The 25,052-nt window shown below is 44.8% G+C and overlaps 1 protein-coding gene across 1 annotated transcript in view; it reads left to right on the top strand.

Moving 5' to 3' along the window:
• Nucleotides 1-25,052, top strand: part of PCCA (propionyl-CoA carboxylase subunit alpha) — a 2,575,253-nt gene that overhangs the window by 912,982 nt on the left and 1,637,219 nt on the right. The window contains exon 10 of the mRNA XM_086934374.1: nt 18,438-18,540. Coding sequence (XP_086790500.1) covers nt 18,438-18,540 — 103 coding nt within the window. The remainder of the gene's footprint in view (nt 1-18,437; nt 18,541-25,052) is intronic.

The raw sequence follows: 25,052 nt of genomic DNA, 5'->3' as shown, positions 1-25,052 counted from the left end.
GGCCAACGGGACTTGGTTGTATTTAACATATATGTTCGAGGCTTACCTGGCGGTCGCTGCCCCGCTATGCTAGATGTATTGGACCATAACCTTGCTGGCTTGGGCAGTGAAAATGTTATCATCTTAGCAAGTGATCTAAACTGTACTTTTGAGCCGCTTTATGATATAGGGGACAGCAGGGGATCAGCAGAGGATGCAGCTTGGGACATTCCTGATTTGCTGTCTAATAAAACTGTCAATGCAAGTGAGGCAGCAGTAAACTGGATGAGTCTTTGTCTAACCAGGGGATTCCGGGCCACTAATGGTCGCACCAAATCAGATCTAGGTGCCAAATACACCTTTGATAATGGCCCAAGGAAATGCCGGATAGACTATTTTTTGTTAAAGCTGGAATATTGGCCTTTGCTGGTGGACATGGAAGTGGTATCCCGCCCTGAAAGTGACCACAATCCCCTGGCACTCAAACTAATGGTACCGGGAACGAAGAGATTGGAGGGTCTTGGTTCCTCACGGACAGGGGATGTGCTTCTGACTGATGATCGGAAAAGGTTAAAATGGTCTAGGTTTGTGGAGGATGAGACCTTACAGGAGAATGTCAACACTGTGGTTTTAAAAATGTTTAATGAAATACTGCCATATGATTTGCCGGGGGCAGCCCTGAAAACATAAACATGATTATTGACCTCCATGAACGCTGCTTTGACCAACTAAAGACCCTACTCTCTCTCCCGTGTTGGAAGGGAACCACTAAATTAAATGTCCCTCGCCAGAAATGGTACAACAAAAAGTGTAGGGAGGCCCATAGTCACCTTATGAAGGCAGTTAAATCCCGGAACATGGATGCAGTTAAAGCAGCTAGGTTGCAATACAGGAAAATACAGTGGGAAGCCAAACGGGAGTGGGAGGATATGTATTGGTCGGACCTTTTGGATGCCTCCACCTCGAATAACCCGACTAAATTTTGGGATTTAGTAAAGTGGGGGAAGGACCCAGATTCGCGCACCCCTTCAAACCACGTGCCCCCCGAAGCTTGGGTGACTTTTTATTCGGCACAATTCAGTGTCGTGAATACTAACCCCCCATGCACTTCGGGTGAGGCGCTTCTGTCATCCATTTGCGTGGAGAAACTTATTTTCTCCGAAAGTGAAGTAGAACTAGCACTTGGCCTGACCCAGCGGGGGAAAGCGCCAGGGATGGATCTCATCCCTGCCGATCTGTTTAAAGGTAACTCCGCCCTTTGGGTGCCCTATATAACTAAGATTGCTAATGCAATAGCCAAAGGAGCCAGAATTCCCAAGTCGTGGAAGGGGGCGGAGATACTCCCAATACATAAAAAAGGTGACGGGTCTAACCCGGGCAATTATCGCCCGATCAGTCTCATTGACTCCATTCAAAAAATCCTTGCACGCATGGTTCTGGGCAGGGTCCAAGGTTGGATCGAACTAGAGGACATACTATCTCCAATGCAGGCGGGCTTCAGATCGGGAACGAGCACCATCGACCAGGTGTTCAGATTTTGTCTGATCTACTGGAAGGTGGTCTTGCTTGGCGGTGGTACCATCTTTGCAGCGTTCATCGATCTGAAGTCCGCCTTCGATCTAGTGCCGAGGGACAAACTGTGGGGTGTCTTAAGGGAATTAGGAATACCCTTGGAGCTACTCGATCTAATAGTTAAAATGCATGAAGACAACTATGCTAGGGTGAGGTGGGGTGGTCAGGGACAAGTGACTGAACCTTTTTCTGTAACCTGAGGTGTCCGTCAGGGGTGCGTCCTGGCGCCTACACTCTTCCTTTTATTCATAGATCAGGTAGTCAAATTCTTCGCAGACGCTCCCACTGATGCCCCTTTGCTGGCAGGGACAAGGTTCCCAATGCTCATCTTCGCCGATGACACCCTACTCCTCTCTAGAACACGTAGCGGACTACAGCGGGCGTTGGACCGCTTTAAGGAGTTCTGTGTCATTAATGACCTTAAGGTAAACGTGGGCAAAAGCAAGTTTATGGTCCTTACAAGGAACCATCCTGTCCGGAGCTCTGTAAGCACGAGTGGAGTCAACCTGGAACAGGTCGAGACTATGACATACTTGGGGGTTACTCTTGACCGTCGTCTGGGATGGAAAGACCAAGTCGGTGCTCAACAGCTTAAGCTTGCCCGACTTACTGGTTGTTTATTAAATGAGCAAAAGAGATCGATCACAAAACGGGTTACCCCAGCACTTAAGATTTATGACACCAAGATTAATTCCGCAATCTTATATGGTGCTGACCTTTGGGGTTACATGGATCTCTGTAGTCTATTTAAAACCCAGTGTAAGTTTCTATGGAACTTAATAGGACTACCCCAATCGACCCCATCCATTCCCCTCTGTTTAGATCTGGGGTGCCTTCCCATTAATGAGATGTCCAGATTTAGACTGGTGGCCTTCTGGAGGTGCATATGGACCTCCCCCGACCTCACCCTTTTTGCAAAGGAACTGGCTGAAGTCCGGTCAATCGGGGGTTCCGGGAGAATTCCTTGGCTTCAAATGGTAAAAAACATTCTAGTAGATATGGGGCTGGAACAGTTGTGGGTATCTCCTAGCTCTCTTGCCTTTCCCTCCAAACCGGAATTCTAGGCATTGTATTGGGCTTCGCTCCGCCAAACACGTGCTTCTGTCTCCAGCTCCACTAGTCTCACGGGAAGGTTTCTGACCTTCAAGTTGGATCCCTCCTGTGAGTCATACTGGGATGTTATTACCAGACCGCTGGACAAGAAACTCTACCATCAGTTTCGGGTAGGAGCCTTGCCACTAAACACCTTCACAAAGAAGTGGACTAATGGTGCTACTGAATTTTGTAGATGGTGCCCATGTCATAAGGAAACCGAGGGCCATTTTTTGTTTGCCTGTCGTACCTACTCAGCACCGCAAACTAAATGGCTAAAACCCCTGTTTCAGCGCCTCCCTTTTAGAAAGTCTGCAGAGGCCATTTGGGTTCTAAGAACCAACACCTCTGAGGTGATTGTGGTGAGCCTAGCCAAATTCTTAGGGTGGGCTTGGACTATCAGGTTAAAAAGCAGATAAACTCCCTGATAGTCTCCGATGCCCCCACTATAAGATTAACTGTTCTCCCCCCTCTTTAATATAGGATAATAATATATTATGTATCCTGTATTAGGAATGGTTTTGCTTAATTGTATCTTCCCAAATCCTTCGAATTTTATAAATTTTTGATGCTTTGGACAGGTCTGTCTTTGTATTTGATGTAGTTTAATAATATTTTAATTTTTTTAATGTGGTCTTGTTTTGTTTTGTTTAGTTCTCCTTATTTCGCCTAGTTATTGTATTAAGCTGATGTTGTGGTGTGCTTAAATTATAATTATTACAAATGTACACTGTTAAGATTACTTGAAAATTTTGGAATTTTTAAAATATGTTGCAATGTGTCTCTTATGATTTCTTAAATCGAAATAAAGACTATAAACCTGAACTATGGCCTCTAGTAGGTTGAACATCAATGTTTCCTCCAGGTTGGCTAAGTAGGCGTGAGAACACATTTTAGTTTCAAATAACTTTAGTTTTGCAATTATTCTTAGAGTTCTACAAATGATTTGATCTGTTTGGAGGAGATTGCTGCATGCAAAGCCAGAGATTCAAAGTCTCTCCCACCCCCTAAAGTCTTGCAGGGCAGTTGCTTGAGCGAGCTGATTTCCTGCCCTTGGCTGGGTTTCTCCCGTATATTTGTTTGCCCATTCATTCTGTTCTAGAGAAGCTCACCAAGTACTACATATACAAGTAATGGACTGAGAAGACTTCACCAAGTGCCCGTATTTTGGTTCTGTGGGGCCATAGAGCTCATCATTATTGTTATCTATTAAATAGGCTGCATGGTACCGTGATGCCGATTCTACCAATGCAAATCCCCCATTGTAGATGGATTTGTGGCATTTGTTCTTTGCTATTGTTGGGGTTCCATTCGGCCAGAGAAAGGATCTCCTGAAGAAGGTGGTTTTCTTCAAAGGCGATCATGGAATGGGAGCCTAGTATGGTAACTGTCCCTAAAGATGTTCGAATAAATGAGGGATATTATCAGCCTATACCACAGGTTCTTTATGATCTACATGAAGGTCCAGATATTTAAAACTGTGTATATTTACCTCAGCACCCTCTTGGTCTGCCCAGATGGTGTTGTCTGGAGTGAAGTTTAAGGGACATACTCTGGGTTCGACCCAAGTGACCCTTATCCAAGAGTGGGCACCAACATCATCCAGAATTTTTATGACAGTGGCCCTAACAGCTGGAGATTGATTTGGTAGATGAGGAGGCATACAGTAAGTCCTTGTCATCCATGTCTTGACACCATCAAAATCCTGTCAAATGGTCATCTTATAACCAAGAGTTCGCTTATCAGGGCAACTAGTGGCAGTGATATCGGGCATCCTTGTATGGTGCCATACCTAATTATCAGATTTGATCTGCTCTGATGGTATTCCTTCTGTATTTACTCATGCAGTTTGTCCATGTGGGTAACAAGGAAAAATAAATAATTCCATGTGCGGATCAAAGCCCGTTTACGCCCGTTCGCGCACGGTCGGGCCCAGGGACCAGGACCTCTGCCCCGGCAACTAATTCCCAACTTACTTACTCTCGCTCCACACTCCTTCAACTGAAAGTCGAAACCCCACTCCCATGCAGCCACTCTATAGACTTTGCGTACCGTCAACTTTCATGTCAGCACTGCCCTTTTAAAGTGACGAGCACAGATGAAACCAGAGGGAAACCGGAGGTGAAACTACATATGGCATTATTAAACTGCCGATCACTACCTAAGCATGCCACTGAAATTTCCCTCCTACTGCACAGTTTGGCACTCAACATACTCTTTATCACGGAAACTTGGTTAGGACCCAACTCTGGCCCGACATTGTCCAGGCCTTACCACCAGGATACCTGATCCAACATATTGACAGAGTATCCAAGGTCGGAGGAGGGATTGCCATCCTTTATAAAGACCATCTAGTATGTCGTCTATTAGGCAGCCCTATCCCGGATTGTGAAAATGTACACTTCTCCATCACTTTATCCCCAGAAACCTCCTTTTCAGGACTCCTGATATATCCCCCACCTGGACCCCCAGGACAATTCTACGAGGGACTAGTCGAAGCAGTAATGGATCTGGCTAGCACAGCATCGAATTTCACGGTGCGGGGGGACATGAACCTTCACTTCAACGACCCACTAGACTCTACAGCTATAGACCTGACCAAAGATCTGGGGTCTTGTGATTTGAGCCTAAAAGTTCGGTGTCCTACCCACTCTAAAGGTAATCTCTTGGACCCAATATTTTCGAACATCCCAGGCCTAACAACGGAGGACCCGTATTCGATCCCGTGGTCGGACCATATGGTAGTTCCTTTTATCTGGAAGGTTCCCTGCCCCGGCCCAACTAAATCTTTCCATAGAGCATTAGCTAGACATTGGCCCAAACTTGAGATCTACAAGTGGGTAGAAGTTCTGAGGACGACCGAACCCTCCACCAATCCTGATATAGATATAGCAAACAGTAAATTCAACCATTGGATAGAGCAGTCACTAGTCATAGTGCTCCCAAAAAAATCTATAACTAAAAAGAAGGGCCCCACTAATCAACCGTGGTTTAGCACGGAGCTTAGGACTCTTAAACAAGAGTGTAAATGGGAGGAGAGACCGTGGCGGAAAGACTTCAATCCTGAGAAGAAAAGTAAATACAGAGCCTCCATAAAGAACTATAAATCTGCCCTAAATTCCGCCAAATCCATCTTCTACACAGATAAAATTGAGGCCTCCGCTAATGCCCCAAGAGAGATGTTCAGAATTGTTAAAACTTTGCTAAAAGCCCCTGACCCGCCGTCCATCCCAGATGAAACAGGTGCCCGCTGTGAAGAACTGGCTAATTGTTTCGCTACAAAAATCCAAAAGATCCTCCTTACCCTCCCTCCCATATCCTCTGTTGAACCTCCCTCACTCCCTAATACTTCCGCTCAATCAACGCTCCCCCAGCTTTCTTCCTTTTCTCCGCTTAGTGTGGACCTCCTACCCCCCCTTCTGAATGCCATAAAGAGCGGCTCCCCGCTCGATCTGCGCCGATGAATATCCTAAACTCAGCCCTGCCTCACATTAGTAAGCCCATTGTCAATCTGGTCAACTCCTCGATTGAGTCAGGCACGGTCCCACGAGATTGGAAAATAGCCATGGTTAAGGCCCTGATAAAGAAATCTAACCTTGACCGTGGCGACCGTGGCGACCTTTCCAATCATTGCCCTATTTCCCTTCTCCCTGGCATCAGCAAGCTGACTGAAAAGTTTGTAAACAGTCAACTTGCCTCATTTTTAGAAACATCTAATCTGCTTCACTCATCCCAAACAGGGTTCTGCAAAGGGCAGGGAACTGAAACAGCTCTGCTGAGGGTGATTGAGGAGTCCAGGAGGATCTTGGACGCAGGTGGCAGTGTGGCCATCATCCTCCTGGACCTCAGCGCCGCCTTTGATACGGTTAATCACCGTATCCTCCTATCTCGCCTTAATAACATCGAAGTCACAGGCAAGGCCCTAGCGTGGCTCGAATCCTTCCTTAGGGACAGGTTTTTCAAGGTATTTGCGGACAACAGCTGCTCCCCCCCGGTACCGTTGCAGTGTGGGGTGCCGCAGGGCTCCTCCCTCAGCCCCACACTGTTTAACGTGTACATGGCTCCCTTAGCAGAGATAGTGGCACCTTTTGGGATTCAACTAGTAAGCTATGCTGATGACACCCAATTGGTGGTCTCTCTGAACCAGGTAGAGCCCCCCCCCCCCCCCCACCCCCACACACACGAATCTGTGCAGCTGCTTGGAATCAGTAGCTAAATGGATGGACCAGTCTCACCTCAAATTGAAGGGTGGAAAGACCGAGCTGATGCTACTAGGAAGGCAGGCCACATTTGACACCCCCATACTGTGGCCCGCCTGTATGGGTCCCGGCCCCATCCCCAAAACCGAGATTAAGAGCTTGGGCATTTGGCTCGATGCGGACCTTTCGTTTAAACCTCAAGAAAAAAGAACAGCAGCCACTTGCTTTGGGCTACTGAAGACGATCCGTAAAATCCTCCCTCAATTGCCAGAAAAAGCCAAGAAAATCCTAGTCCAGGCCCTAATCCTATCTAGGCTAGATTACGATAACGCGATCTACCTAGGAGCACCAACATCGGTGACCCGGCAACTTCAGGTCGTCCAGAATTCTGCGGCGAGACTGTTAATGGGCACCAGTCATCGCTTCTCGGCCAAACCCGCGTTGAACGCTCTCCACTGGCTCCCGGCGAAGGAACGGATCCGTTTCAAGACACTCTGTATGGTGTATAAAACTCTCCATGGCAGAGGCCCCCTTATTCTAGACAAGATGATCAGACCATACAAAGCACCCAGAACTCTGCGCTCTAACGATCTGAATCTTGCAGAGATTCCTAGAATCAATAGGGCCCGTTCTGGCGGCTGTCTTTTTTCATATAATGCAGAAAAATTGTGGAACTCCCTGCCCCCGTCCTTTCGCCAGGAGCCCAATCAAATTTCGAAGAAAGTTAAAAACCGGGCTTTGCCTCAGAGTCTAGATCCCCAGGCGTGTCTGGCCTCTCCGCACTCTGCCCTCACCCTTCTGGTCATTTCTAAGCGCTGGGATGCTCCCGAGTAGCCATGTGCTATATAAGAGTCTTTTTAATTTCATTTCATTTCAAAGGCCTTTTAAAAATCTATTACCAGTTTTTCCAGTGGTTTATTTTATTTGTATATGGGTCTATATAGTGCGAACATGGCCTATGCACGTATCTGAGCGCTTTACAAATGCTCTGAAAGAATAAAAACAGGAAAGCAAACAGCATAATCAAGAGAGGTATCAACTGTTTAAGTTCACAAAATACAGAGGTAATGTGTCTAGGGCAAGTCAACAGGAAAATAGATATGGAAGGACAGTCTAGTGATAATCATCCCGGGTGCAGAACATGAGTCGAATTGAATGACCTAGTCCAGGAATTTGTTCATAAGTATTAGTTTCACTTCTTTTTTAAAAAAGATGTTGAGGGAATCAGTCTGATTTCAGGTGGTAGGGAATTCCAATCTCTCAAAGCTATACCGTAGAAGTCTCTGTTGCTATTTTTCTTTTTATGGAATTTATGTGGTGTTGGTAGGAAGGTGCTGTTGCTTTTAGAGGATCTGCATCCACCAGATAATTCTAGTTTTTGTGCCAAGTACCTTGGTGTGTTGTAATGCAGGGCTTTGTGGGTCATGCAGGAAATTTTTAATTGTATCCTTGCCTCAAATAGGAGCCAGTTTGGGGCGTTAAGATCCGGGGAGATCTGATTGTTTCTTTTTGACCTTTGATAAGCCTGGCCGCAGCATTGAGGGAGGCTGTTAGAGGAGCCAACTTGAATCGAGGAAGACCACAGAGGGCTGCACCTCCATAGTCCAATCTGGGAATGACTAGGGCCTGGACTAATGTTTTGAAGTTTTCTTAGAGTTGTGTTAAGGGAGCTAATATATCTTCTGGGGAAGAGATTTTCGTGTACAGTGGGATGTCATCTGCATACATGTGGTAGTGGGTGCTGGAGGAATTCAGGATTTCGGCTAGAGATCCATGAAAAGGTTGAAGACCATAGGTGAGAGAGAGGACCATTGTATGACCCCTAATGTAACCGGTGTGGCACTGGACAGGGCATGGCTAACCTTAATTCTTTGAGTTCCGTTGTGAAGAAATTAGGAGAACCAATTGAAGACTGACCCTGAAAGTCCCATCCTCTTTTCAAGTAAATCTAGGAGACCGTCATGTTTAACTGTATTGAACACAGATGGTAAGTCAAGGAGGATTAGAAGGTAGGATTTGTTCTGGTCCGAAATTTTAAGCAGGTCGTCCACTATGTGCATGAGGGCCAATTCAGTACTGTGGCCTTGACAGAAGCCGGATTAGAATTGGTCTAGACGTTGGAAGAGGTCAATGTGGTTGCAAAGTTGGACCTGAACGTGTTTTGCAATAAGCTTAGCTAAATTTGAAATGTTGGAAATAGGACGGAGCATAGAGGTTACCTGTCCTACTTTTAGGCAGTCCGGGATATTTCCTTGCTGAAGTAAGGCATTTAATATCTAGGTCCAAAGTGGGAGTAAAGAGGATTTGATCTCCCTGAAGATATTCAAAGGTAACTGGTTGTTGAAGTGGTTTGAGTACAGTAAGGATGTTTTGAATGTCGTTTTCGCTGAGGGTTTTGAATGTATTTCAGGAGACATTATTTGGGGGGGGGGGGGGGTGTCCTACGAGCCCAAGTGGCTTAGCTATTCGGGAGGGAGGCTGAAAGGCGGATTAACCAAATGGAGCTCCCTTGCAATCTATTGCTTCCCTCTTTCCCAGGAAGGAGGATGCAAAATCATTGCAGTTTGGCAGAAGATAGGACACATTTGGTGTTGGGTTGAGTTGATTATTTGATTGTTGCTTGACCAGTTCAAATACTTTTTTAGGTAGTTTTTTGGCTAGGTCTAGCTGAGTTCTAAAGAAGTTTGCTTTCAAACTTCTGATGCATTTATTATAGGTGTTTCTCACCGATCATAGGCATTTTAGGTGTTCGATGGACTGTGAGCATCTCTATGCTTTTTCGGCTAGCCTTAGGTTGTGTCTTTCTGTGTTTAAACTGTCATTCAATCATGGTTTTGATTCTCTGGAGGATATCTTTTTAATTGTAGGGGTGCAATCAAGTCGAGGATGTTCAGTATGGAGGCATTCTAGTGATCTGTAAGGGCTTGGGCGTCTATCATGTCTATCTAAGGGTAGGATGTTGTTGCTGGGGGAAGTAAGATCATTTAGTTTATGTTCCTCATGTTTCTTTTCCATATTTTGGAGTTCTTTAGTTGAGCCTTTTTTGTACTCACAGTATTTGTGATAGAGAAGGTGATATTGTGTTAGCCTGTCTAGTCGCAAGGGAATATGGATTTAAGTTAGATGTTTTCCACCTTTGCAATGCTAAAGACCAAGGCCACACCCTTGTTGTGCCTTGGTCTATTGTAGAATTGGGTCAGGTCAAGGTCGTCTAGAAAGGTTTTTTAGACTGTTTACTGTTGAGTCATTCAGGTCATTCGAGTGTAGCTTAAAATCTCCAAGGAAGGTCTGGGTAACGTGATACCCTGCATTAGTTGTGATGGTATCCATGATTTGCTCAATGAATGGTAAGTTGTCTCCCGTTGGATGGCAGATTTGATGAAGTTTACATATGGGACTGTTATTGATAGCTATATTAAGGCACAAGTATTCGCAAGAGGATAAGGCAGTGGTATGAGGCTGTTCCACTAAGAGATTGTGACTGAATCTCATCACCCAGTCTGTTAGCTCTGTCTAGTCTAATGATATTCATAGTAGGGTGACTAGTAAGTCAAGTAGAGGGGTGGAGGCATTATTAAGCAATGTTTCTTTAAGGATAGCAAGATTGAGCTCAAGTGTAAGGATGCGGTCTGAGATATCTGGCACATGTTTAACAGCCTATTGGCAGATGAGTGACATTCATTTCAGGTTAGTAATGTAGTCAGCTGAGAGTCTGGGTGAGGCTAATTTCATTAAGGTTATCTATGGTAGGGTTCTGGCGTTGTGACTGGGTTCTCTCTGTGGGTTGGCAAGAATAGTGTGGATTTGGCTCTGATGGGCTGAGTCCACGGTGTTAGTATAGGTATAGGTAAGGAGGAGGGTTTGAATGTCCCCATCAGTTAGTCTATCCATTAGTCTAATGGGTGGTGAGTTAGGGGAGGGTATGGTTCTTCATCTCAGAAGAGGAGAGGAAGAGGTATGAGTAGGCAGCCAAGAGCATAGGTTAGCAAGTGTTGCGTGGTTACGGTTACAATTCCTTGGTGACCTGTTGGGCCACTGATTGATCACCAGCTCACTTGTGATGCTTTGTAATTCTGCCTGGAGGTGACTAAGGTTCAGAGTGATCTCATCTAGTCTGTATTCCAGGGAAGCATGGAAATGTCATGTCGTAATGTAGGGTGAGGGTCCAGTGAACCTGGGGTGCCTTGTGTTGAGTTGTGGGAATTGTTCTGGTCTGGGAGGACAGATGGAAAGTTGTTCAGGTTAAGGATGAGGCTCAGTTGGAGGGGAGCTCAAGAGAGGATTGAGGTTTGTATGAGTAGTTTTTGATCAGTGTGGGGCATTTAGACTTTGGGAGAGCCCATGATTTGGCCATGAGTGGAGTCATGGCAGCGGAGACGGGCCAACGTCAACCTGTTCAGAGGATAGAGATGTAGTCATGGGGCAGGTGTTAGTTCCAGGGCTGTGTAGCACTGTACTTCCTGTTCTAAAGGGGTGCTGAATGTGATGTCTGATAATTCTATTGTTCTAGGGTGTCATGGACCTTGCCGGGGCTGTTGTAGAAATGGTATTGTGTGTTGGGCTTGAGGTGGAGGAGCAGGTGCGGGCAATGGGTTGGGCACTAGGTGTGTCGAGGGCCAGTGTGGGCACAAATAGCAGTTTTATAGAGGTGCCTGATGAACTAGTGACTGTCAGTGGTCACTGTCAGCGGTCACTGTGAGCACTCAAACATTTGACTCGGACAGGTTGAGTACCTGGTAGTTCTCTCGTTGGGGATCTCTATTGATAGTCTTAAGCGTTTGAACAGTTACGCCCATGTGTGGGAATCCTGGAGGACTTCATAATCGACTATCTGAAGTGAAGACGTTCGCCCCTCTTCAGTAATGCTCCAGAAACACTTAAGAAAGAGCATAATGTGCAGCCTAGAAAGCAGGCTACATTGGAGAAATACTTCAGATTTTACTTACAAAAGGGTTAAAATACCCCTGAATATGTATCATTTTGAAGTGAAAATTTCTTACAACGGCTTAAATCTTTTTCACAAACCCTTTTTTGTAAAGGAAAGAGATGAACGATAGCAGGACAGTGTAACCACGTAGGCTGCCCTTATGTGAGTTTGAAACAGTGTCTGTGCCTTTAACTTTAAGGAATCTGAGACCACTTGTAGCCCATCATGCCTAGTAGGTGGCAGTTGCTTCAGTTCTTTTTTCCGGCACCTGGTGGCAGGATGCTGGAGCACTGAGCTCAACCATTTGGACTTTATTTCTTCAAGATTAATCTGTGGATTTTTGTTTAGTTTCACTCTGTCTTTCAATATCCTCTCACTGTTTAAAGCCTTTTCAGACAGAATTTTGGGTGAACAACCTTTACAACGAAACATTTACAACGCACTACCATTACAACGCGGTCATTACAACGCAAACCATTACAACCCATTGCGCTGGGGGGCGCTCTAGGATAGGGAATAAGTTTAATTTTCTATCCAACACCTTCCCTAGTGTCCACGGGGACTGGAGTTGGAATAGAAAATTAAACTTTTCACTATCCAGCACCTCTAAGCGCTATGCGTTGTAAAGGTATGCACTGTAAAAACCGCGTTGTAAAGGCAGGCGTTGTAATAGCCTGCGTTGTAACGTCATACATCCAGAATTTTTAGTCATTTTGTCCATAATTATGCCTTCTCTGCTGGAAAAGTGCCCTGCCTGTCAGGACGTCTGTATACTCTGCTTTCTATCTACGCATGTTCCTGAGCAGTGCCAACACTGCAAGAAGATTTTTAATCTTACCCTGAGGGAGTCATTGTATATCCTGGTGACCTGGGGCCTGTAGAAGGTCTATTACATGCTTAAGATGGGGAGCAACTGTCGTCCTGAGAGCCAGCTCTCTGGTACTGTTACTCCTTCTCTAAGTGGGAATCAGCAGGCTCAGAACTCCTCTGAAGGGAATAGGCAGTGGGAGCATTGGTGTCCGCTCTTGACAAAACTTGGAGGTGTTTGAAGGAGTATGCCCTATCATGTGGTACGATAGGTGCTGGTGATGTGAACAAAGTCATCCAGCAGAGGTCCTTTGGGCCACAGATGGGATGGTCAGCTTTGAATCTTGAGTCACCTTTGTATCAGCGGAGAAAGCAGGATAGTGGCTGCTCCTGCTTAACCCGTTTGGTGCTCCGGTCATCTCGCAGCTATTTTAATCATATTTTAAAACATTGTGGTATCTAAACTGAATATTGGTTGGGGATAATTGTTACAGCACTTTTGGCTCTCTGTTTTTACCTCGCCTACCCCGTTCTGTCGCGGCTTTTTGGTGCCGTTTATGCAGAGGTTAGTGCTTCCTCCTCCATACTTCCGGTTCCCGGTCCTGGGCTGGAGTTGGCGCTCTAGCCGGGGGAGGGAACTGTCTACTTAAGGTGCATGCCTAATATGATGCGCAGCGGAGAAAGCAGGATAGTGACCGCTCCTGCTTAACCCGTTTGGTGCTCCGGTCAGCTCACAGCTATTTTAATCATATTTTAAAACATTGTGGTATCTTAACTGACTATTGGTTGGGGATAATTGTTAAAGCACTTTTGGCTCTCTGTTTTTACCTTGCCTGCCCCGTTCTGTTGCGGCTTTTTGGTGCAGTTTGTGCAGAGGGTAGTGCTTCTTCCTCCATACTTCCGGTTCCCGGTCCTGGGCTGGAGTTGGCGCTCTAGCCGGGGGAGGGAACTGTCCACTTAAGGCGTATGCCTAATAAGACGTGCAGCGGACGCGCGCAGCGGGTGCGCCGCTGGCGCACCGAAGGCGCGCCAAAGGCAAGCCCGTCTGCGCCCGTCCATGCCCAGGATGCGACCAGCGCCAGCCATTATGCCCATTTTTCTAAAGAGCTGCTGGAGGTTCGCAAGTGCTATAGTCGGGATGGTTTACTGGGCTTAAATCAGCTAAAGAATAAGTGTGACTGTCATTAGGGGGACTCGATAATCTGGCTAGGAAATGTGGCAAGTGTGAATTTAGTTTTAACACTGCCTCAGGTGTTTCAGTTCCTCGGACTACTCCCATCTTAACAGCTTGGGAGGGGGTTCGCATTCGGGAGGCGCTTATCAATTCTCGTTTACTTGTTAAGCATGCCCCAGACCTCTTTGAACTTCTCTCTGAGGATCAGTTCGACCTCCTGTTTGTGACGGAGACTTGGTTTAATTAATCTTCCGCCCCTATGGTAGAGTTGGCCATCCCCAGAGGATTTAAAATTACGAGGGTGGATAGGAAAGTAGGAAGGGTTGGAGGCTTAGCAGTGGAGTTTAGAGACTCTTGGACCTTGATCCATGAAGTCTCTCCAGGAATTGAGGGGGGTGAAATACTGGATTTTTCTATTTCTATGACCCCGCACTTCACTCTAGGTGGTACGCTTGTGTATAGACCACCTGGCTCTACTGGAGCTTTTTTGAAAGCTCTTGATGAGGTTATTGTTCCTAGGGCCGTACGATTCTCAGTTTCCTACTTTTGAGGGATTTTAATATACATTTTGACTGCCCGTCAGGGGCTGATACGATAGAATTCAAGGATTCACTTAAATTGGCACAACTAACCCAATGGACTAATTCCCCCACGCATATTGGGGGGCATATCCTGAACTTCGTTTGATCCAATTTTCCTTTATCTATCGTTCAACCTCCTCAAGTACCTTGGTCAGATCATTTTTTGATCCAGTTCTCTTGGTCTATTGTCAAACCCTCTTTCTCTATAAAGCCTTCTCAAAGCAGGCCTTCTCAGAGGATAGATGCCTCTGTTTTTGGCGGGCCCTGTCTAACTCCCGGCCCATTGCCAATGGTACTCTTGATGGAGCCTTAGAGAATTATACCAACTGGATTTTCCAGGCGGTAGAGTCTGTAACTCCTCCCCTCTCTAATAGGCGTATAAGATATGCGCCGTCCAAACCTTGGTATTCTAACAATCGTGGAGAACTAAAACACTCATGTAAAAAACCTGTACGTTGCTGGAGGTTGAAGTACTGCCCTTCGGCGAAATTAGCATTAAGAAGGGCTCAGAGGGGGTATTATGCAGCTATTAAGGAGGCAAAAAGTCATTTTTATGCGGAGCACATTGCTGGCTCCAGAAATAATTCAAAGAAAATCTTTACCATTGTTCAGAGTTTCCTTAATCCCAGTGCGGAGCATACAGACCTGCCTTTTTCGGCAGAGTGGTGCAAGAAATTGTCAGGCTTTTTTATCGATAAAATACAGGCAATACAGGATACCTTAGGATCTTTTTGCACAGGGCAGGCTGAATTCCATATCTCGAGCTTGTCAGTTCCCTCTTTGCTAGCTCCCCCACTGATGGATTTCCTGCCGATTACTTTGGCGGATTCTCTATCCATCCTTTTATCCCTTAAATCTGGTTCTCCTACTGATCCGTGTCCTGCTAGGTTGCTTGCAGGGGTTGCAGAGGTAGTTAATCCGGAGGTGAATGCCATTATAAATGTATCGCTTCGGACTGGCATCGTCCCTCAGGTATGGAAGGAGGCTAAACTTCTATCTCTTCTGAAGAAGCCTTCCTTAGACCCAGACACACTTACTAGCTATCGCCCTATTTCTCTTCTTCCGGCGGTGGCCAAGGTGTGTGAGAAAGCAGTCTTTAGACAGCTATCCACTTTTGTTGACTCATCTTATGCTCTACATCCGGCCCAATCCGGATTTAGGGCATCATATAGCACTGAGACCGCTCTTGTGGAAATATCAGAGGCTATAAGGGAATGTTTGGACCCCAGCGGCAGAGCGGCCTTGATTTTATTGGACCTCTCTGCCGCCTTCGACATGATCCCCCATCAACAACTCCTTACCAGGCTTTCTCACAATGGTGTGTCTGGCCGGGTCTGGGAGTGGATTAAATCCTTCTTAGAAGATCGTACACAGCAGGTCTGGATGCCACCTTTTTCCTCAACCCCCGGAGGGTGTCTACTGGAGTTCCGCAGGGCTCGACTTTGAAACTTCTCTTTAATATCTATATCACACCCTTGATCTTTCTTGCAGAGGAGCTGGGAACGAAAGTCATAGCCTATGCGAACGACACCCAGCTCCTCTTCACTTGGAAGGAAAGTGAGCTGTCCCCCACAGTAGCCCAGTGTTGCCTTTCGTCCGTCTTCAGATGGCTGGCTAGGGCACAGTTGAAGTGCAACGAGGGCAAGTCTGAGGTTCTTCTTTACGGTTCCTTCCCTCCGTCTTTTAGGGAGACTCTGTGGCCTCCAGAGTACCCCCAGCCTAAGTCATCTGGCAACCCTGTAAAAAATCTGGGAATCTGGTTTGGGGATGATCTTAGATTTACCGTTCAGATAAAGCGACTTGCGGGGCGTGCTTTGGTATTCTAAAATCTCTCAGGAAGTTCTTCCCTCTGCTACCTAGGTCAGCCAGGGAAATGGTGACTCGGGCTCTTATCCTGTCCCGCATTGATTATGCTAATGGTCTGTAGATTGGACTTCCAGGGTATCAGTCAAAAAAATTTCAAGTAATACAGAATGCGGCAGCTAGGGTTCTGCTACAAATCCCTGGGCGCTCAAGTATGAAACAGCACTTACAGGACTTGCATTGGCTGCCTGTGGTCCATCAAGTCCAGTTCAAGGCCCTTACTCATAGAGCCTTGCATGGTTTAGGCCCGGTCTATCTCCAGAGGCGCTTTTCCTTCTATGCCCCTCGCAGAAATCTCCACTCTGTTATTCAGCGCTTGACAGTCTTCCCCGCTTTCGTAGGGTTCGGCTAGGGGGTAGTTCCCTCTCTGTTCAAGCAGCGGAGGCCTGGAATTCCCTCCCTCTGGAGCTGCGTAATATTCAGGATACCATGCTATTTAAGAAGCAGTTGAAGACCTTCCTTTTCAACCAAGCCACCTAATTTTGCTGTTTTGCTGATATGTCCACCAACCGCGCCGGGACACTCTTGAGTATCCGTGCGCTCCGTGCGCGATACAAGTGTTTAATAACATAACGTATCTTGACCCGCCTACCTCACAATCGATTACTTCTTTATCTCGATGAGGTGGCATGAGCAATGAGGCTATTCCACTCCCTCTTGTTTCTTTGGGGGGGGGGGTCTGGATTTTCTACTTTTCTCATTTGGGGTTTCTTTCATCTTGGGTGCTTCTGTTCATAGCAGCTAGGTTGTTTGGATGGATGTACTGGACGTATTTGTGAATGCCTTAAGAAAGTGTAGGATTGCAATGTTTTGGTTGTTTCTGCAGCACCATTTGTTAACCTCGCCAGGTGCTTGTGTGTTGTCAACAGGCCCAATAGGTCCCTTGGTTTGGGGCAGAGAGTGGTTTCAGTGCCAGGTCCTGGAATCAGTGGCCAATATTATAGCTGACTTTTGTATGATAATGCATTGTTCCTTCCTGCTTCCACCATCTTCTCAGAGTCATCCATAGTCTACCCTGGTAGATCCGACCACCGGGCCTGATGCAGTCGGTGTGTTTTCCCTTCTTTTGCAGTGTCTAGGGATGTCAGTCAGTCCCTCTCTTATACTTGTGCTGCCTCTTGTATGCTCTTTAGTTCGAGGAAGATGAGTAGTTGCAGGGCACAAGCTCCAGGGGGATGTTGCAACCTGAACACCTAGACTAAATGGCTGTCAGGGTAAGCTTGTGCTGACTAGTTCCTGTGATGCATCGGTGTTCCCCCTATTGCAAACCAGTCTTGGGGTCTAAATGGGCTATAGAAGTTCTCACTGTCTCCGCTTGGGTTGCCACCTCTGCCCAGGAGAGAAGTCTGGTCTCCCTCAGGAACTTACACAGCATCCCCTCCTGCCTAGAAGCTCCTATGCTACCTGCAACTGCTCTGGCTCCCCAAGGGACCTCACTAGTTCAAACCGCAGCAGCCATAACCTTCAAGCAATCTTCTCTGCTGCTATAGCGGGAAGGCACAGGTTTTTGCACCTAGCTGGGATTTTGACATTCTGAGACCCAAGTCTTCCGCTCTCAGGCAGACCTGAACTCATCACTTCAAGCCTCAGTAGCACATTGTACTGAATCCTTTAGTCCACAATATTAGGTAATGTTCTGCAAGTAGTGCATTTCCTACCAGGATGTTGAAGGATGGTTGGGTGTGGAGATGCGCTCCACTAGCTTGAGTTCAGCTTGGTCCAAGCCACACACCCAAAAGTAGCTACATAAGCTTTATCATATGTCTTGCATTAAATATAACCCACCTGCCACTTGATTATGACCCTGCTCTCCTACCTGGTCACACTCGCTCCACGGTTTCCATTTTCTTCCTGTTCCTTCAGGTTGTGCAGTCTCTATGGTTGGCTGTAGTGCATTCTGGTGTACCCCGTGCCATCTGAATGTAGTGTTGCATGTTTTTGAGTAAATGCTCCAATCGGAGATATTGAAGGAGGATAAGAATGAAAGCAGGTGGTGGTAGCCGTTTTGACAGAATTCTAGATGTTGCACAGCACTAGAAGGCTTAGCTTTGCGGACGAATAACAGTAGTTATTGACTCCATGTGGCGCGCACATCTGAGCATATGTTCCAGTTCCTAATAATACTTAAGTAATGGAGATTCCATAGGCTCTCAGCAATATAAGGTAGTAGAATATCTTTGTTAAAATCCTATAGCTCTGACATATGGCAGTTTGTTTATTATTTTCTTTATGTTCTCTTATAGGGAAGGCTTCAAATTCTCATCGCAAGAAGCAGCTTCAAGCTTTGGAGATGATCGGTTATTGATAGAAAAGTTCATTGACAATCCCCGGCACATTGAAATCCAGGTCTGTAAAATAAAGATACTCAGCTTTTGTGTGAATGTTTCAAAAACCAACCTCTTATTTTTAAAACGGTTATACATTTTCTCCTCAAAACCTTACTTTCTTAACATTTGTTTTGATTTTTCTTAATTACTATTTAACCTCCACCTTATCTCAATAGTTGTTACAGATAACATACAGGAGTCTCACTGTTGAATCAGGGCACTAGCTGTGGACAGTAAACACGCTTCCATCAATGATTAATAATCATGCCAACAGAGTTTCATAGCAGGCAAAGCTCAGTTGAATTTTCCATGACTGATGAACTGTCTCTAATGCATGTCCTAAAATTTAGGGTTATTGTTTATTTTTGTGAGGAGAATGCCACTCAGAATAATATTACCCATTGTTTCATTAATTCAAACTGCAGCAGTACGCAATAAAAAAAAACATTCCTGAAGTTGTCCTAGTGATGTCATCAAATATATTTTTTAAAGGTGAGATAATGGGAACACGTAACTCCCTTTACAACACCAATTATTTTCACAATCTTTTGTTGGAGTTATCAATCCTTTCTCTGCAAGTCTAATGAAAGGAAATGTTAATGTAATCACTGTTTCTAACCTCAGCATTGGGAATAGCCTCAATTATCTTTTAAATACTTTTTGCAGCCACCTGGAATTGCAAACCTCCAATTGCAAAAACTAGAATTCTTTGGAAAGTAATTTTTTCTGAAGGTATTTTAGTCCAAGTGCTCCTAATTGGAGACAGCTATGATTGGTAAAATATTTGTCTCTGCCTTTAGTATAACAGCTTGGTTACATTAATGGAAACCTCAGTGCAGATGATCAGTAATTGATTAAAAATGACAAGAACATTTTTCTTAATGTAAATATACATTTGAGAATTTGGCTTCTTCCTAAGACTGCCGGACTTTCTTATGAAATATGCCTATGGCAGTACAGAGTTGTGAAATGCCAGTCAAAGCCAACTAAAAAATAGTCAAGACGAGTCTTCACTTTGCTCAAGATATTGAAGCAAATTCTTTTTAGAGAAAGGACTTGACCATTAAGGGGCCTTTTAAAAGTAAATCAAAACCAAGTACATTAAGTTGCTGAAGTCTACATAAATGGTACTTTGTCATTCGCTGTTCCACTTTAAAACCAAATGATGGCTCACAACTAAATATGTGTGGGCAGATGGGGCTTACAGTTTTACAGTTGTATATCTATGAATTCTAAACCTGTTATCAGCTGTTTAATAATGACAAGATGCAACATAAAATCCAAAAAGATTGATTGTTGAATAACTTTTTATTTCTTGCAATAGTAATGAAATGTAGTTAATATTTTCTAGCACAAAAGCATTTGTGGGTCCATAAGAAAACCCATAAATCAAATAATTGTTTCCATGCTAACCTATGATATTTTGACTTTCATTGAATTCTGGATGAGTGCCATATCCTCTTCAAAGAAGGTGACACTGAATTTTCCAGACTGAGTACACATGAGAATCTGACATTGCTTACTAAACATCCTGGATTCACTAGAACATACAAGCACAGTGGAAAATAAGTTATTACATTGGCATTTCTTACATCATGAGTGTGTTGGCCACTAAGGAACTGCAATCAACTCTAGCTGCTGTTGCCTTACTGTGACAGAACCTCTGAGAGAACCCTTATAATTACGAGGAACGTAACCAGTTCATTAACATTAGGTCTTACACAATCCTACAAATCTTTCATGTTGTCTGTGCGGTACTGTCTGGCCTCCAGGTGAAGAATATATCCGATCCGGATACTGACAAAGATGTGCGTGTCCAGGATCCAGTCACTCTAGCCCTTAAGGTACTTAGGAATTGCAGTGTGCCACTCCTTGGCCGTGTTGGGTGGCTGGCTAGAAAAAAGATGCAAGCTGCATCCTCTTCTCATAAGTTCCATGACGATCCATCAGTTAAAATACCCACGCTGCTGCTTTCTTTGTCATCATGTCTACATTTTTCCATATCAGTGTGCCTACTGACCTCATACAATTGGTAATCCTTTCAAAGTAGGTAGCAAAGAAAAGTTAATGGTTTCATTCATGCAGTATTACGCCTTCAAATAATCATGCTGGCTCTCTCAAGATAGAATGTAGTGATATTCATTGTCATATCATGTTATTGTATCACCACCTTTGAGCTCTCTTTGGATTTCATTTTTATACAGTGTTTTTTTCCAGCAGAAACATATTTTCAAAATCCATGGGATATCTTGAATCCATGCTGGACAGATTTGAATCTTCCCGAAATGTGTTCTTCCCTTCGCCAGTTACCCACTTCATTTGGGTGAGGGTGTGAGGGGACATAACCCTGTGCAAAGATCAACGCATTGCAACGCTCAGTTACCTACACTCCAAGGTTTGTGTGGTGTCTGAACTCTTCCTAAACTTCATGTGGATTGAACTCTCTTAGTGGAGATCTGCATGTTGCAGATTCCCTTCACATGAAAGCAAAAAGAGTGGTTGGACTATTCATTTAGAACATTTACATAGTTATTACTGTTTTTAGAATGAGTGGGATGATTTCCTTATTTCCATAGAAGATGCTAGCACCTTCTATGGCTCTTGTAGAATAGGAGCATGCTTAGTTACGGGCCATTACAGTGACTCTTTAGTTGCTGGCTGTTCAGCTATCAAATGATTGGCAGGTTCGTAGACTGTTGATTCGTTTTGTCATTTTTCTATAACCCACAGAGTTGTCGGTTGATCAAGGGCCGTATATATATTTTGTTTTGTTTCGTCTCTTTGAATTGATATTAATGAGGGAATCAGTTGATGCCCCTGTAGCTTGGTGTGCACATCTCCCTATTAGAATATATTGGAGTAGTTTAATTCAGTGAGAAGAAACTTTAATTAAAATGCTGAACATTTCTGTTATTTTTGTTAATGTTTGACGTCTATTGGGTTTATTTTCCATCTGAGTTGTTCACTTCCCAAATCTCTCTTGTACTGTTCCTTGCCGTATGACAACTCAGTCTGGCTCACTTCAGGCTTCATTGACACACTTATTGTCTTCTACAGTTCTTCATTTTGTGATTTTATCACCTCTGCATGATACCAAGATTGGGTTTCTGGACATGGAATATTTTGAATAGTATTACGTTTTCTTTCGATTGAGGTATTTTATTTCAACATGCCCAGACAGCTGGAAGGTGACTACCTGCCATGTAAGCCCTGCCGCCAAGAAGGAGGGGCGAGGAGGGACTTTACTGTGAAAGCGCTGTTTAGCGGGCTGCCATCATCCGTTGAGGGGGACGTTAAAACTGCTGGATGGGACTACCTGTCCCATAAGCCCTGCTGCCAGGACAAACGGGCAAGGAGAAGGGCTATCCTGTGCAAGTGCAATTTATTGCGCTATCATCAGCAGCTGCGCACTGTCAAAGCCCTGGCCAAGGGAGGGGTCCATTTTCGTCCATCATCGCCTGGAAGAGGAGGGGCAAGGCCAGCCCCCTTTCTCCTTCATTTCAGAAGAATATTTGTACTAAGTGCAATAAGGTTTTTGGTGTGTTTTAATTGTGTTTGAGACTTCCATTAGTAGCTTAGGTTGGATCTATTAATACCTTTGGGGTAAAGGCTGTTGTCTCTTTTGTTCACTTAAATTTTTTTTTTTGTATTTTTGTGCATGATCTCCCTTTGCTAATTAATCCGGTCTTATGGGGAAAAGGAAGGCCCTGGATTGGGTAAAGGAAAGGGTAAGCCCTATAAAAAACACGCCTCTGAAAATTCTACGTTAGACTATATTGGCCTCTTGACTAAAAAGGTGAAATCTATTATAAGCCAGTAAGAAATACCAGGGCGTCAGAATGCTTCTGATAGAATTCATAGGTTTTTTAGGAAGAAAAGTAAGACTAATGCAGTCATCGGGTCCAGTGATACCAAGACGCTTGTCTGTCCTATGTAATCCTTAACTGCTAGTTATCTCCTAAAACATTAGTAGAAATAAGTGTCCCATGCCAGAACTGGTTCCAGCTCTTGTCAGATGTTGCAGCTGTCTCAGAAGTTCTGGCTTAGAATCAGGTCAAAGATCTCTCAGTTGTGGCATCTCAAACTTTTCAGGAGGTTGTAGGAATGGAGATGTCATGTGCGTTTGAACTTTTGAGAGCCAAGATGAAACCAATAAAAACGTAGTTCTTGCATTGTCTCATAGACTAGATGAAAAAGTTGGAAGGCAGGGTCTCTGCTACCAGCCACTGACCTACTCCTCTCTCTCTCAATACTTCTAGAGATTTGCACAGTCAAGTTTGGGGTAAAACGATAGAGAACGAGTGACTCAATAGGTGCAAGCAGCATAGTATTACTACTCCTTCTGGTATTTTGCTCACCCCGGTCTGCTCCAATATTCCATTTGTTGATTACATCTCTGATGAAGATAATCCCAGCTCCACAAATTCATGCAAGAAAACCCAGTTACATAGTAATGAGTCCAGAAATTGTGAGAGAACAAGTTCTAATATGCAGTCTATCGTATTTATGACCAAGGTACCCAAATTAAATCCCCCTCGTTAGGGAAGATGCAGAGTCGCTTAAGAACAAAGTAGTATATTGGATTAGATATACACGTCAATGCCATTCACTTAATCGCTTTGATATAGTTGGTGCCTAGCGGCACTCTTCCCCAACTGAGGCTTACCACTACATGAAGCTAACGCTTACAAACAGGAGGCTAGTTGAAGGTCTTATATGTGTAATCCATCACACCCTACTTAGTGTGTCGAAGATGAATAAGCCCTGTATCCAATTTAAACTTAATTCCCCGCTCAGAGCAGGTGCTTATGAGAGGACTTGACTGTCTGGCTATGTCCTGGTCCCTTACTCTCTCCCCTTAGTGTCCCCTTAGTGTCCTCACAAGTCCCCTTGAGCAGGGGGAAGGTTATCAGGGCCCCTACCAGGTCACCTTTTGGGATACTGATGAAGTCATTTGATTGCCCACTTTTCTCTCGGGCTGCCTGAGGAGATAAATAGTGGCAAAAGGCGTACCAGACACTCTCTCTGCTGACTTAAGAAATCGAATGCAGCCCAAGATCTCACCATAGTTGCCGAAGAGGGAATTGATGGATGCAGTTAAACACATACACAATCAGCTATTTGTAGAGCAAGGGTCCAGTATAAAAGATCACTAGAGATGAGTAGGAGGAAATTGGATGATGGATTGGATGATGGAAAGTGGAAAGACCTTCTCACAGCGACTAAGTGCAAAGATAACAAAGCGTTTTATAGCAGATGGGAGCACGGATTCAAGCTAGCTTGGCTGATGAGGGGTGATGCCCCGAAACCAGTCCCAGGATGCTAGTTTCTGGTCCTGGAAGGACCTGGCTTGGCAGTGCGGGCTGGATTGTTCCCATGAGGCATAGGGTCAAGACCGATTTGTGTATGACTGGGTCAAAGCTGGGGTGGCATGGTGAGCAAAAGAACAATGGATTTAACCCAGATCTCTTGACTGGGGGTGAATGTTTGATTTTCTCTGCATTCCATCCATCATCTGTGTGTCAAATGCACCACTACAATGCGGTGTACATCACATTTATCATTATTCCCCCCCAACCGGTTGGAACATCCATTACAAAAAGGATGGATCACAACGATAAAGCTACAAGTAAGGAAAGTTAAGGATTGTCCTTCTCCCTTCAGGATACGAAAAAGGGCAATAAAATGTTACAGGATGAAGACTCCCAGGCCGGCCAAAATACCAGGCGATCTATGGTGTGCTGAACTAGGCATCTGGGCACCGTATATTAAGGTATAATCCAACGCCATTATTGCTGAATGCCCAATTCCTGATACATGGAATGGAGCACAGATGTTCTCCATCTTCAAGAAAGGGAATGGGGAAGATCCATCCAAATATAAACCCACTAGTTTAATAGGTAACCTGCTAAAGGTCTTTACAAGAGAATTATTGGACAAAGTGCAGATCTGGATGGATGGATTCTAGTCAGATCCTATTCCCTCTTTAAGCAGGTTTTCATTTCAAAGTTAGTAGTGTTGATCTGGTCTTTTTATTTGCTCAGTTAAACTGGAAGTATGCGTTCATTCGGAAAGAGAACTTGTATGTGTCATTCGTAGACCTAAGAGCTGCTTTTGACTGGGTCCCTAGGAACATTCTCTGGAGGGTACTAAGGAGTATGCAGGTACCAGAAGACCTAGTATCGGTCATTGATAGATTACACCAGGAGATCTAAGTTCAAGTTCATTAGATGCTAATGGGGAATTAACAGCAAGAATACCAATGAACAGAGGTGCAAGGCAGGGGTGTGTGTTAGTGTGAGAAGTTGGCCCGATATGCAACGTTCGCTATTCTAGCGACCGCTATGTATCGTTCCAACGACCCTTATGGTGTTTGGTTGTAAGTCAACCTATAGACCAGCTATCCTAGTAGCGTGGATACGAGCAGTCTAAGGCTAAAGACTCGAGAGGGCGCGTTAAGCCAGCTGTTTACCACACATGTACCCCTTGAACACCCAGTGAAAGGACACCACACAAGTGTTATGAAAATAA

Source organism: Lissotriton vulgaris, chromosome 8 (genome assembly GCF_964263255.1).
Source record: "Lissotriton vulgaris chromosome 8, aLisVul1.2, whole genome shotgun sequence".
NCBI lineage: Eukaryota > Metazoa > Chordata > Amphibia > Caudata > Salamandridae > Lissotriton > Lissotriton vulgaris.
This window is presented reverse-complemented; position numbering and strand designations above follow the sequence as displayed.